Source organism: Meles meles, chromosome 11 (genome assembly GCF_922984935.1).
Source record: "Meles meles chromosome 11, mMelMel3.1 paternal haplotype, whole genome shotgun sequence".
NCBI classification, from domain to species: domain Eukaryota; kingdom Metazoa; phylum Chordata; class Mammalia; order Carnivora; family Mustelidae; genus Meles; species Meles meles.
In genome coordinates, this window is record NC_060076.1 from 9076867 (window position 1) to 9091619 (window position 14753).

The following is a 14753-nucleotide window of genomic DNA, read 5'->3' on the forward strand; positions in this document are numbered from 1 at the left end:
CTCAGCCCTGGGGCTTTCCTAGCCATGGGGCCACATTGAACCCCCCCTGCATCCCTTTCTGTCCCCGTGACGGGGCCAGGAGCCGCTGGGCTGTGAGGTGTGGCTCCTGGCAGTGTACTTGGCGGGGCGCAGCTGGAAGCAGGCTCCGTGCATATCGGCTGAGTCTGTGACAGCGGACGCCTCGGAGCTGAGAGGTGGTTGGGTCCCCAAGTCCAGTGGGGAGGAAGTGCTGGCCATTTGTTGTCCTGAAGGGCTTGTGGACTCAGTAGTCTTCCTGAACGTGTCCCTGGGCTCCCAGGTTGCTGGGGACAGGAGCCCATGACTCTGATGGGGGTGGTGGTGACGCCCGAGGAGGTCTCTGTTCAGGTCCCAAGTCAGGCTCACCAACGGTGACTGTCCGTTGTGTTAGAAAGAGATACTTTGATAAGCCAGTCAGGCACAAAGCGTTAAAAATGGGAGTTTTGGCTTCAGACCCACGCAGACTGGTGTTCCCGCTCTGTGTGTCTTCGGCCAGGTGGCTTCAGTTTCCGCTTCTATAAAGCGGAGGCGATAACAGGACGTGTTCGCGAGGCTGCTGTGAGGGTTTGGAGAGTGAGCCTGGGGAGGGAGTGAGCAAGCATCCTTGTGGCTTCTCTGACAATTCTGCTCGCTGTGCCCCCTGCTCTCTGCACAGGCTTGTCCCTTGCCTGGTCCGCCCTTCCCTGAAGCTACCCCCCTTACCCCCCTGCCCTGTCCTAATCCTCGCTTCCTGAGGTCCCTGCCTGGACGTCCAGAAGAGGCTGCAGAGCCTAGCTCTGTCAAAGGGCACAGAGGTCTGGGATCAGCCTTAAAGGACGGGCATTCATCGGGGAGATGGTAGGGGAACAACGTTCCAGGAAGAGAGAACAAGGAAACTCAGTCTCAAAAGGTGATGTCCCATGTCCAAGGTCACACAGCTGGCGGGAGGCAGAGCCAGGAATCAGGAGGCAGAGCCAGGGTGGGGTTGGAGATCTGCTCACACTGAATGGCTGGTGGGCAGTGGGCTCAGTGGCTGGAGCTAAGGGGACAGAGCCTGGGACCTGCGCTCACCCATGGGCCCAGGTAGGACTCTGCCCGTAACAAAGTACACGCAGGACACGTGCCCCAGACCCTGTGCTCAGCACGTCTCATTCATCATGACAGCTGCCCTCCCGGGTCCACTTGCCTCCATTAGTTATGGTGCCAGGCCAGGCCAAGCCCCAGTACATGGCTCTTCCTGTCTCTTGTGCCCAACCCTGTGACCCACAGACATGGAGAGGACCACACAGAGCCTGAGACACACATCTTGTGCGCACCGCAGGACACACATACTCAGGCGATCTGGGCAACAGAGGCTCGGGTGGGAGACTTGCAAGCTCTGACGAGTGGCAGGGGATGACTCTCCTTCTTACCCAGAAGGAAACCCCTCAACGCCCCCCCCCCCCCCGAGGCTGGTGGCCCAGGTTCACAGGAGCCCTTCTCCAGCCCGCTGCCAGCGGCTGCTGGGAAGGGCCACTTCCAGCTTTGTGGGAGAGGACGGACAGCTGGTGTTACCTCTCGGAGCCTCAGAGTCCGAGCACATGGGGCTCTGTGGGCATTAAATAAGATGCTATACAGAAAGCACCTGGCCCAGGGCCGGTCCGCAGGAAGTGCTCAAGAAACCGCAGCTGTCAGCCCCAAGAAGGCACCTTGCTCCTGGCACCGACGCATATTTCTCACGTAAAACACCACTGCGCATGGGAGACTCGTCCACACCAGAAGGGCGCTGCTCTGGAACACTGCCACTCCCGCCCCCGCTTCTGGCCAGGGAATGGCACAGGTTGCTGCCCAGTGCGGGGTTACGGGGTAGTTCTAACCTAGTCTGCACGGCCACACTGCTCATGCGCAGCTGTGCACGAGGCTGATCCTTGTGCCACATTAGCTGCTCATTTAGGCTCCAGAAACTCTCGAACATACATGTAGGCTCCCCTGAACATGCCTGTGCCCGTGTGCATCCGACTGTATTATACGTGTGGACAGGCCCCTTAGCCTGTCACGGGGTATGATTTTCTGTGATTGATGGACGTTATTTCCTTTGATCTTGTGAGTGGGTTGTGGGATCCTCATTTCTCAACTCTTGGGGTTCAGAAACCTACCAACGCTTCCAATACCCGCACGAATGTTTGCTATCTGAATCAGGACCAGGGTCTTGGCTTCTCAAGGGCTAGGGCCTGATTTCATTCATCTCTAGGTCCAACCCTTAACCCATTACTTGACCAAGAAAAGGTGATATGATGAAAATCCATGAGATGAATATATTTCACCCAGTCTGGAGTGAAACATAAGAAACCTGGGGCCATGCCATGCCCCAGCTTCCTTCCCTATGAAGTGAGGATGGTTCTGTCCCCCTAGAGAAGAGCGAAGAGGGGAAACGTGAGGGCTCCCCACCCAGGACATAGGAAGGAGACTGGGATCTTAATCCAGGCCTCCCCAGAATAAAGCCTCAGGCTCACCCGTCTTCCTTCAAGGGCTGTTCGTCGGCTCGAGAACCTCCGACAAGTGCTGATATGTGCCTCTTTCAACCGGCTGGCCTGACATGAAAGCTGAGATACACTTCTTAGGAAGTGTGTGTTTCTGGATATTAAAGAAGACGTATTTGCGTGCTTGAGTGTCAGATTTCCACAGGATATTTTTGCAAAACCACAGAGCCTGGAGATGGTTTTATGTACAAAGTTAAGAAAGGCTGACCCATAAGCTAATTGAATCATGCAAATAACTACTTAGCCACAGGAGAGATTCCTACAGGCAGGCTGAGAGCCCACGTGAGGGAGGACAGCTTTGGAGGGCGATCTATTTTGTAAAGTTTACTCTCGCGGTATAACCGCCTCAAGATTAATGGGAACGGTGGCCCTAGACCTTGTTTTGCTTGGCTCTACCAGCTGAAATAGTAAAAGTTGTATTTATCATAGACAATTTGCTGCAGCTGATTAACATTAATCTGATTTCCTGTGAGTCAATTTCCTTGAGATACAGTAAACAAGCCAATTACCTGCTCTCCACTTCTTTTATGGTAAAGATTTAGATATTCGCGACAGAGGTGTATGTAAACATATAGGACTCCTGGCTATTTTAATAAAACAAAAACAATGCTTAATCTAATTAAAGTCTTTCTTGTTGGTCTAACATTTTATCAGTCTAGAATTTTAAAGGGTATACTTAGGGTGTGAAGCTTTTGGGGTTTTTTTTCAGTAGATATCCGAGGCTCGCTCTTTTCGGAGGAACTCTTGCTTGTTCTTAAGTGGTATCTCAGGGAAGCCCTGAAATGAAGTGAAAGTGACAAGACTGGGTAAATGACAGAAAAGGTCTTTCCATCAAACAAGTGCCAGGGGCATCATCAGGTCAGGAGAATGTGAGCTCCTGGGACAGAGAGACCTGGGTTCAAAGCGTGGCCCCTTGTTGTCCCAACTCTGTGACCTTGCGGCATTCGCTTAACTTTTATGAGCTTTACTTTCCTAATCTCTGCCAGTGGGACGAATAACTTCCTTAGGGCATTCTTAGAACACAGGGATCAGGGGAGTACATGCCACAGCGGTCCAGGAGCCGGTCAGGAGCACGCCCAGAAAGAGCCGTTGGTTGGTAAAGGCTCGTCCTCCAGTCCCTGCTTCCCCGTCATTTCCAAGTCCCTCTGTGACCGCGGCAGCTTGACACGCCCCGGCCCGCTCCCGTGGCGGTGGAGTTAAGACACGGCAACATTTAATCATGAAAGCAAAAAGTTTATTCATGTTTGAAACTACATAGAGCTACCACGAGGAAGACTTTTTCAATCCAGGGTGTAATCCAGTTAGAAAGGAACACGAAACATTTTTAATACATTAGAATCACCGCCACAAATTATTTTCATGACTCAATCAGTTTCAGAATCGCATACAATACAAAAAGAGAGGAAGGAGGGGGGCCCCAGCGCGCAGGGTAAAGTGTACAGTACCGAATACTGGACTCTGAATGCATCACGATCGGCGCTGCTTTTTTTTCTTTTTTTCTTTTTTGCATGGATTAGTAACAAGATGAAGGACATTCAAAATGCTTTCTCAGTATTTACAACAGTTCTACTGATCCCGTGTTCATTGAAGACCCAATGTTTCCACTCTCGGTTTTTTAAAGGTTGCAAATGCAACCCTGATTTTTTTTTTCTTTTAAAAGATTACAATGTACAATTACATTTTATGAAGGGAAACAAAGAGTTAATTACAAGATGCAAAAAGGTAAGAAAGAGACAAACTACAGCGTGAGTATTGTTCAGAGGTAGTAAGTGAGCACTCTAAGCTACAGAACATGTTGAAATTCTATTGGTTTGTATGAGTTCGCATGAGGTAATCAAGCTGTGTTTTGATTGGTGAGATGTATAAATACTCTTTTGCTACACTATATACAACACTCCAGAGAGCAGGGCCCTTGCCGATGCCCAGAGGACGGAGCAAACCTTGACAAGCCCGTGCAGCACCCAGCGCACACCGTACAACCCCAGACAGATCTCGTGTTCACCTCTATCAGCAGCAAGCATCTTCATCCCCCAGAACAATCTGGATCCATAATTTAATTACCGAGCAGACTCTGGGCACCGGTGCTTCCAGAGAGAGAAAAGATGCTACCAGTCTCTGATCTAATTATAACATAAGAGATCGAAACACAAACGTGACCAGGAAGATTCTTAAACAAACCATCGTTAACAGAGATAGCCAAACAGCTCCTTTATTCCAACCCCATTAGCGATATGAAAGAAAGACAATCAAAGTCTGCGATGGAAATATGCGAGAAAGTCAATTCAGGTGAGGTGAGTCTTTGCGTCTGCTTTAACGATTGAGGTTTAGCATATATTGTACTTTTTACCCTTAAGGCCAAGTAATTGGCAACTGTGAGACCATTAATGTAAAATATCGATAATAAATTATGATAAAATAGCTACAGGACTGTCAACAATGTTAAATCTTGGCCTAATTGGATAAAGTGCTTTTTTAACATTGTGTGTTTTTAAGTATAAATACAAATGATTATGATTCCTTAAAAAACTGATTTACCAAGTTCTCTAATAAGTCAAGGTTTTACAGTAAAGCTGTAGACGGTGGGCTACAAAAACGCTTTCCTTTTCCTCCTACTGCTCTGAATGCACTTATCGAGGCATGTCAGCTCAGGGAAAAGTGTTGCCGGAAATTAGTTAGAGGTATCCGAGTGCACGCTTCCGGGCCCTTCTGTAGGGGAAGTCACAGAAGATGGAGTTGTTGCGTCCTGCCAGCCTCCATTAGCCTGAAAGGAGAAACACAGTTCAACGGGTGCACGTCTCCAGATTAATTCTCCTCCCCAATTTCAAATACGCAGATGACAACGTGAGAGCAAAGCTACATTAGCAAAATGTATTTTCTAAACCCACTTTGGCAGGAGTTTGAAGCATGTGTTAAAGTGGGATTAAATGCATGTAAAACAAATCCATCCCACCAAGTAAAGTCTTGGCAATAAATCAGCTCGCTGAAGGAGGGCCTCGGCGAGCCTCAAGCTGGCGTGCGGCTTGGCCTTTGATTGGCTGTGAAAAATAAAGCGACTTCAGAGAGAAATCTTTTCGAAAGGGAGCAGTGGAGAAGCTTGATGCGATGCCTCCGCCAGACCTTGGGCTCCACGAAGTATAAACTTCAGCCCAGCTGAACCCTCGTTTCCATAGAGAAGAAGTTGCCCCCGCCCCTTTCCACGCACGCCTGACAGCCAGCTACTGTAACCCTTGGAAAATGAAGGCCAGAATTTCCCTCCAAATAGCATCTTCTGGAATGAAAATGCATGAAGTGCGGAGGAGCCCACTATTCAAATCTGTATTCCAATTATCTCTAACTGGAGCGCCTCTCCGGGAGGTTGTACCGCTCCTCACACGCCGCTGGCCCTTCCTGCCTCGGACCTGCGCCGCGGTAACAGTGCTCAGAAACAAATTCGCCTTCTGTCTCGGCCCATAGAGGCAATCGCTGAAATCAATGTCTGATCAGATTTCTGCTGTGGCAGACAGCTTGTCGCTACATATTTTTATGTCAGTCAAGAAGAGGGAGGTGCTGGGCTCGTGAGTTGGGGAACACTGAGTGGAAGTGACGGGGCGGGCCTTTCTGGAGAGGAGGCGAGGGGGAGCGGGCTGCCACCCAGTGCCTGCGGCTCCCGCGGTGCTGTCCCCAGGGCCGGACCGCCCACGCCAGTGTTGGGGGAGGGAGGTCACAAGGGCCTCTGCCTCTTTCGCCTCCTTCCACGACTTCTCCCGTGAGTCCACCTAAAAAGGCTTCTTTGAGGCCTGTGCCACTCGGCCCTGGAGAGAACTCCACCCGGGGTCCCCGCCCAGCCCGGGGCCGGCTTCTAGGCGAGCTTTGCGCTTGGTGGGCCCATCCCTTTCTCCCAGGGTCACTGTTCTGGGAGAGTGCCCTGTCTTCTGACTGCGCCCTGCTGCACAGAAGGCACCTTTCCTGCCTCCAGGACCAAGAGAAAGGGAGGGGAGGGGGGCAAACAATGGGGCAGAAAAGAGCAGAGCCAAAGGGAAGAGGATTTCCGGGGCTGGAGGCCTATCAGATTCCGGCCAGGAAAAAGGTAACGCCAAGGCGACACGTTTCCGAAGCCTCGGTTGTGCGGGCTGGACGGTGCGCACGTGTGTTGGTGGGACTCTAAGCCATCCTCTTCTCTATCTAAACAGTAAGCTGTTTTTGCCCCTCAGGTATGAAAATCTACTTAGAAAAAGAAAAACTCTTACACAGATACAAGTCTGAAGATATTCCATCTGAAGTAAACATCATTCCTCTTTTATCCAAATTTATAAACAACAAATCTACAATATTTTTACCCAGCGTGGCAGCTGGAGGAGAGGTTGTCAGCAAGCATTCTTTTTTTCAAAATAAATTAATCCTTCCTCTGGTGGTTTGAGATTATGCAGTGTATTATACAACAGCGCCTTATCAAGCCTCATCAGTGAAGATGGAATTCATGTCTCTAAAATGCTGCAGGCAATCACAGTTTCATATTTTATCATGTTGATAAGGATATCGCACATTCTCTGAAGCATTTCAAAACACTTAAATGAAAAAGGAGAAATGCAACTAAAAGGCTTTTTATATGGTTTGTTGTGGGTTATTATGAGTTATTTATAAACCCAAAAAGAAAGATTTGACATTTCCAATGTAAAAGATTTGAGTATTTAATGGTCCTTTCTTCCCTTTACAATTGAACATCCTCAATCACTTTTTCAATCATTAATATTTACTCTCACAGCAAGCCAAGGCCCTAAAAAGGGAGAATTTTGTCCACTTCCCTCCTGACTCTACCACCATGCTTTGAGCAGTTTGTTTGCTCCCGAAGTCTGGAATCCCAGATTCTGTCCGCTCCTGCTCTCCCCATCTCCAGCCTGATGCCCCAACCACCACCGCCCTGCCCCCGCTCCCTTTTCAGACCTGTGCATTTTGCCATTTTCCATCCATGTCGGTATAGGGTAAAAGTAAAGTTTTGGTGAATTGGTTACACAAGCTAAAATGATTTCCTCCATAATTAAAAAAAAAAAAAAGAGGCCACTAAAAGTACCACTGAAAGTGCTGAACATATTTCCTATCCCCCATCGACAATGCAGCCACCTTGCTCTTAAGAACAGAATTCTTTGTTTAGCTTGGTCTGGAGCCCTCCAAGTTTGTCCCCTTCATGTGGGCTTTGTGTGGGAATGTTTCCTGCTGCTTGATTTGAAGATAAATGACCTGCTTTCCACCATCTCCCTGGAACACAGCACAGCCAGTAGGAGATGGCATCTTAACGGGCCGACGTTTGGGTTCCCTATTGATGACAGAATGCCAGCCGCCACTTTGGGCATTTGTGAGGACTTCTAAGGGCATCTGGGTAACATTAAGTGTTTGCATTCATAAAATGAAAGTGCAGTAAAAATGCTGCCTTCCCCACCTGCAAATAAGATGAGAAGCCAAGTCAAATGGCCATTCATTTATTTATTAGTCACTGTTTACCTGACGCTGTTCCTACAGCTCTTCGAATCTGGTTCCCCAGGGTACTCACATTTAAATTATGTGGACTGTACAGTGAATTTCCTCCAAGACCATCACTGTAGCCTCCCGTCTGATTGATAACATGACGGAGGGTATCCACCTAGAAGTGAGACGAAACAAAATTCATCATCCCAAATCTATTAAAACATCATCATTTACAAAAGGAAACAATTTGAATTATGTGTGCCATGAGGGTTTAGCATCTTCAATGAAAGACAAATTTATCAATCAAATGTGACTGGCAGAATTTCAGCAATTCTTTGCATATTTAAACTCACACATCTTTGTTTTTCATGGCAGCCCAACAATAACACCTTCGTGGCAATGCAAACTTTCCATCTACATGGAAAATGCAAACTTTCCATCTACATCTTCAGCGAAATGTGCGTGGCTATGGGTGCAAACTACTTATAAATATGTATACTGGATCTCTCTCTCACACACACGCACGCATGCACACACATGCACACACATGCATGCACACCCAAACACACACACACACAAGTAGTTGCTCTCAATTAAGAGGATGAGAAAATATACTTTAAGAACTCAGGGGCTTTTTAAATTCTGACTTTAAAAATTTCAGAAATGAAAGAGTGATATATTTTTAAACCACACATACGCTGGCACACACAATTTGTTGTTGTTGCTGTTGTTACAAAAGTAAGATGCACCCAACCCTCTCCATGAGCTCAAGCCAGAGCCGAATGCATTCACAAAGTTTATCAGGTTTGAATCATCAAAAGTCACTGTTCACCTGACTTCTCGTTAAATTAAATGGTGGGGCAGATGGGTCCCATTTGGAAGCACCCAGCACAGGTTCTGCATGGATGTGCAGACCACTTCCACGGGGGTAAGAGTATGGAGTTTTGAGCCCAAACCCTACCCTGCCAGAAAGGCCCCAGTTGGGGCATTTCTCCTACCTGTGATTGCACATTGGCTCCGACTTGGGACCCTTGGTAAGAATCCCCATTCAGACTCTGCATGTTCATGAACATGTCCCCAGAATTTGGGAGGTTAAAAGAACCAGAAGAACCTGGAAAGGAAAGAGTTAAGTAGCTGAATAACAGAGAGCTACACACATAATCCTCAAAGACCTAGAGGCAGGGAGAGGAGAAAAGGTGCAGAAGGGAAAGGCTGTGTACAACATAAAGCATTTCCGGATCTAAGAAGATGGAGAGTAACTCCAAAGAGGTAGGTCCTGCGTTCATTTTGCAGCTAGGAAAGTCCTACCAAAGGGGAAGCCCAAATAAGAAACAAAGAGGAGACGGAAGCAAACAGAAAAACACCCAGCAGCCGGCCCCAGGCCCCCCCCCCCCCTTGTTTGCATTTCTCTCTAGGACTTGGTTGTTAAGTGTGTTCTTCACCGTCATGAACTGTCATGGTGGACAGTCATGTGGAGAAGAAACTTTTTTCTGAAGCTCTTTCTTAGCCATACACCTTCTACCTAAATTTCATCTGTTCGTGTTTCATTAAAAAGAACAGGGGGTGAGGGGTCTGGGGCGAGGGAGGTGATGGGGGAGAGGGCGGGAGAAAGAAAACAAAACAAAGAAATAATAACCCCTTGCTTTCTGAACTTTTAAAGATATATTTAAAAGATCTCCTTAGAAAAGTGCCTTAGATTGCTTCCCAAGTCCATCTGCCTGGACTGGCTGCACACCGTTCTCGGTTACCCAAGTTCCCTGTCACGTATAGATGTTTCTAACTCCATCACGAACATCACATAAAATGTGGCCCAAATGTAACACGATATTGCGGACACCGCATCCGTGTATGAGGCACTGCACCCCTCGGCTCATCACCTACCAAGTCAGCACAGATGCTAAAGAAATGCCAAGAAGGGCAGCAGGCTGGAGTCTGCAGCTGTGTTAGGTAGGAAGCACAGCTGTACCCCAACACTTTAGCTTCATTACGCACAGCACCAGGTCACCTTCCCACTTCCGCTATCTCCTTCATTCTTTGACAAACCACTATGGACCTTAAAATGATACATGGAACAATACAGTTAAAATATTTATTAGTGATAGTACTCCGCATAACTGCTGAATTAAAAACCACCATGAGGTGTAAATAAAGGTTCCAGAATCTACCAGTAGTGAGTAGCACTCGTTATGAACAGTGGTTTTATGGACTCTGGCCATCCACTTATTCGCCCGGCCCTAGAATAAGCCCTCGTTTTAATATAAATCTTCCTTTATAACTCCACGGGGTCCTCAGTAGGGCTCCTGTGTCCTGGCCTGTGGGACCGGGCCAAGTAGGGAGCCAAGTAGGGAGTGAGCGGACTGTACGCACCAGAATTTGGCGTGGTGGGCGAATTGGTCTGGTTGTTCTGAACGGCGGCAGCGACTGCGTGTGCGGCCGTCACGGCAGTCTTTGCGGCATAGAGGTTGGCTTCTTCCTGAAACTTGCCGATATTCTTCTTGTACCTGATTCGTTTGTTGCCAAACCAGTTGGATACCTACAAATCGCAGGGACATGAGTGAAGGGGAAGAGAGGTCAACCTTCCAGCAATAACCGTTGGACACCAAGAGGACACCTTGGGAAACACTCAGTTCTTAACTGACACCATGGTTTTCGAGGTTGGCTTTTGCTTTCTGCAAACCTCGACACTCAGAATAACACCACTTTTTGGAGTTAGCGACAGTCACATTAAAAAGGACAGGAGCACTGTTCATAAAAAGTATTCAGTTGGTACATACCGATTGGTATTTAAGTGTTCAGTCCCCCTAAAAAGGAGCTGAAAAAACTAAAGGGAACATTTATTAAGTTAGGTAAATAATAAATTTTTGTGAAGGAATGACTTCTTGCTTTGGGGTCTGGAACGATTTTGGCAGTTGGACAGTAGAATCGTGTTTGGTCTGCTGAAAAGAGTAACATCAATTAATAATGGTTGAACGACCCCTTTGTCTCCTGTCTTAGAAGGTTCTGTGTGTCTGCCAAGATGGCTGCTCAAGCTCGGCCAGTTACCAGATGAGAAGGTCACAACTTGAAATTCAAGTAATTCCAATAAGGCCAAATGCAAATACAGGGGAGCAGCTCTGATTTCATCAGGTGGAATATACTTGTGTCTTTCACACACTACTTATGACATCAGCCCATGCAAGCTGAAGAGCTTTCTAAAGAGGAACTTGGCAACAGGAAGATTTCATCACATTTCACTGACAGCAAAACTTCAGCCCAAGACTCATTGCTCATAGTTACGTGACGTGTTCAGGCACCTATAGGTGAGCTAGATAAAGAAATAAAACCCACACAGCAGGTTATAAAAAGGTACCCACCTGCTATATAAAAGGCTCTGACCTTCCTTTTGCTAAAGTAACAGTTTAAAAATACTCTTTAATAATTTCTTAATAATCCGCCAAAGGGGCAGACTGCTGCGGTATCAGGCTGGGTGGGTCACTGTTTTATTCTGAACAGCTATTCAGAGGCCCTGAGGAAAAATAAGGAGTCGTATGAGCCCTCCAACCCAACTTACACCAGTGGGCATGCTTATTGACCTTCTCTGCCAAGAATTTAATTGCCTTGGAAATAGAACTCTCATTCTTCAACCTATGGCACTCATCCTTCCAGAAGGAGCCAGAGAACCCTGGCAAGGAAGCCAGGCGAGGAAGACAATGTTGGCCTTGCCGCGGCTCACATGCTGTCTCATACTGGGGAACGCACACATACACAGGCAGGCACACTTGCTAGGATTCCTGTGGCAACCATGAGCCTAGGTTCTGCAGACAGAAACGAGCCAAAACTCATCAGGAAGTAAATATGCTAGAGATCAGGACTTCCTAGTTGCTTCTGTTCCGCTATTATTCCTCCCCCCAACACACCCTTTATGGACTGTATATGTCACTTCCTGCCTTCGTATCAAATAGTAGTGGTTATAATAACTCTCATCCGAGGACTACCTCCTATGCGCCAAGCATTACGCAGAGCCCTCTGCATGCCTGGGCTGGGCGGCTGACTGGGGTGGTTGTACAGCACAACACCTATCCCAAATCCAATGGCCTTTTCTCTCCTTCTTTGATCTTCCAGCAGTGTCTGATACGCCGTGTGTGTGTGTGTGTGTGTGTGTGTGTGTGTGTGTGTGCGCACGCGCGTCTTCTCCAAAACTCAGCTCTTGGCCAAAACTCAACTCTTCTCTCTTCTCCTTGAGCAATCTTATCCATATTAATGATTTCGATCACTGTCTTTGTGTGGATGGCTCCCAGATTTCCATCTCTAGGCCTAACCTGTATGAAGAATTTCGATTCTTGATTATACAGATGTTAACATATAAATGTTTTGCGACAATCTCCAACTCAAGAGGTCTAAAATGGAATTCATGTGTCCTCTAAACCTGCACCTCCTTCTGTTTTCTCTTGTGTTTACAGCATCTCCACCTCTAGAGACAGGGTACTTCCTATCTCACAAAGTCCCTGATTTCACTGTTGGACGATTCTCACGGATATTCACTTCTCTGTTAGGAACTAAGATCTCATTCACTCTCATTTCTCATCATCATCCTTAGTTCAAACACCTCGATGGTGATAATATCAGGTTCTCAAACAGCCCCCGGGAGACTGAACCCCACTAGGCCACTGGCCTTCTTTGCCCTCCCTTCTTTGAGCCCCATATACTTGGGGCAGGAGCACATGAGGATCAAGTAGGATGTGGCAGTGGGAGGAAAAGCCAGGACAGTGTACAGGTGAGGAGGCAATGAGGACCGGACCCAGGCAGAGCAAGAGTTATGGAGAGGGCAGCTATCATGGGGGAGGCATTGGTGGAATTTGCCAAGGACCAGCTGAAGAGGTCACGGGAGAGGGAGAAGCCAGCGATGCTGCTGCTGTGGAGACCAGGCCTCCAAGAACATGGAGACAGATGTTCTGGAAGGGATTTCTGCACCAGAAGTCAGCCTCAGTTACTCTTAGGATACAGTCCCATACCAGAATTCTATGACTCTAAAAATAAAATTTTGACTCAAAATTGAAAAAGGACTGTAAAGGTATCCGTTCTGATTATGCTCGTTAAAGCAAGTTCCCTCAGACCCTACCTCATGTTTCACAAGCACATTCTCAGCTCGGAGACAGAACGAGAGAGCCAGTTCTCAAAAAGCTCCTTCAACATACATCCTTCTAGTTGTCTGAATAAGACCAGCAGGCCTTTGAAAGAGTTAAATATTGAATATATCTACAGTGCAAAGGGAGATATTCCTGGTTGAGAGGGAATATGGCATTTCTTAAGTATAATTAATGAAAATTCCCCAACTCTGAATTTAGCAACAAAGGCCCATCTTAGAATTCTCCTCTTCTAAACAATTCTCTGTTGGATTCTGTACTTTGTAGTTAATATTACCTTGACAATCAGAGAAGCTATAATACATTAATGAAACCTAGCCTGGAAAATCAGATTACAGCTTTATTAACAGTTTCATAATTGAGGAATCTCTGTACCACTGAAGGGTCTCATCTCTAGATACGCAAGAATCCCGTGTTTATGCATACCCCTGGACCAATCAAACAACAGTCATCACTAATAAAGGTTTATTTAATTCTCACAGTAAAATTTTAATATCACCAGCAGCCTGGGGAAGCTTTAGCAAGTGGATTTGCTTCACATCAGATCGTTTCTATTCTGCTAGTCCCAATACTTCTTAATCTTTAATATCAAGGCAATTAAAATTAATGGCCACTCATCCAAAGCTACTGTGGGCAGTGTTTCCTTGACACCAATTGTTTGATGGGATTACCTAGAGGTTAAACTAACAAGCAAGGTTTAATTGGAAGCAATGAAAGAAGCAGTGATCATACGTTATGTTTAACCTGCATAACCACATCTAAATGAATATCTAAAAATGTTAAACTATTTCTCAAATTAAAATATGCACGTCACATTCTGAGATCACAGATTTGGGTACTGCAGCCATCAGCCATTAAGAACAGGCTGCCGCAACTAAGATCGGTGTAATTAATGCACGAATCGACACCTAAGTTCAGGAATTTCTGTCACCTTTTAAAAACAGATGGGTACAATTAGTTGCAAATGAAATCTCCACCCTCACCCTGTAGGAAGCACCAAAAGCCACGGATCACATGCGTCCCTCCTACACGGTTCTCACTGTGGAACCAGGCTGTACGCATGGGACAGTGAGCAGAGCAGAGCCTGCGCCGTCTCGGAGCTGGAATGGTCTGTACGTTGGTCCCAGAACAGAAACGCAGGCAGGAAATTGGTGGAGTGAAAGTGACTATGCTGTTCCGTGCTTCTCTTTTGAGCCATGTATCAAGGATTCATGACTCTGGACTGTGCAGAAGGCAAGGGGCCAGGCAAGATTTCAAGACCAATTAAAAATGACCCCAAAAAAGACAGAGAGAATAAAAATACAAGTACACGCCTCCTTCTATTCATGGTCACAGCTCCTAGACTGTGAGCCTTTGGCAATTGGGGAAATGAGTAGGGAATATTTTGTGGGCTGCTGATTTTCCGGGGCCCCTCTGCAAGGCCAAGAAGTGGCCAGAAACACTTCCGGTCTCACCGTTTACTAGAGCCATGCGTTTCTCTAACTCAACCCGGCAGCAGACTGCCAATCACTTTTAAAAGGTCAAATATTTGTATATGTGGAATCTAAAAAAAGACAAACTCATTGAATTGTTGGGTATATTAATGACTTGGCCCATGGCAGTTATCTGATGACTACTACCTGTTGCTATCTCCCATGTTATACCAACCAAGGAACAGGAGACCCAGACTACACAG

General features: G+C 46.8%; 1 protein-coding gene across 2 annotated transcripts in view; it reads right to left on the bottom strand.

Annotated features, from left to right (window-relative positions):
- Nucleotides 1-3728: 3728 nt before the first annotated feature.
- PBX3 (PBX homeobox 3) overlaps nt 3729-14753 on the bottom strand; it is a 212874-nt gene continuing 201849 nt past the window's right edge. Inside the window, exons 6-9 of one of the 2 annotated variants that reach the window (XM_046022724.1) lie at nt 10323-10488; nt 8954-9066; nt 8041-8130; nt 3729-5277 (exon numbers count right to left, since the gene is read on the bottom strand). In XM_046022724.1, the coding sequence (XP_045878680.1) occupies nt 5185-5277; nt 8041-8130; nt 8954-9066; nt 10323-10488 (462 nt within the window). In that variant the 3' untranslated portion in view covers nt 3729-5184. The remainder of the gene's footprint in view (nt 5278-8040; nt 8131-8953; nt 9067-10322; nt 10489-14753) is intronic. The other variant, XM_046022725.1, reaches the window with a different exon arrangement.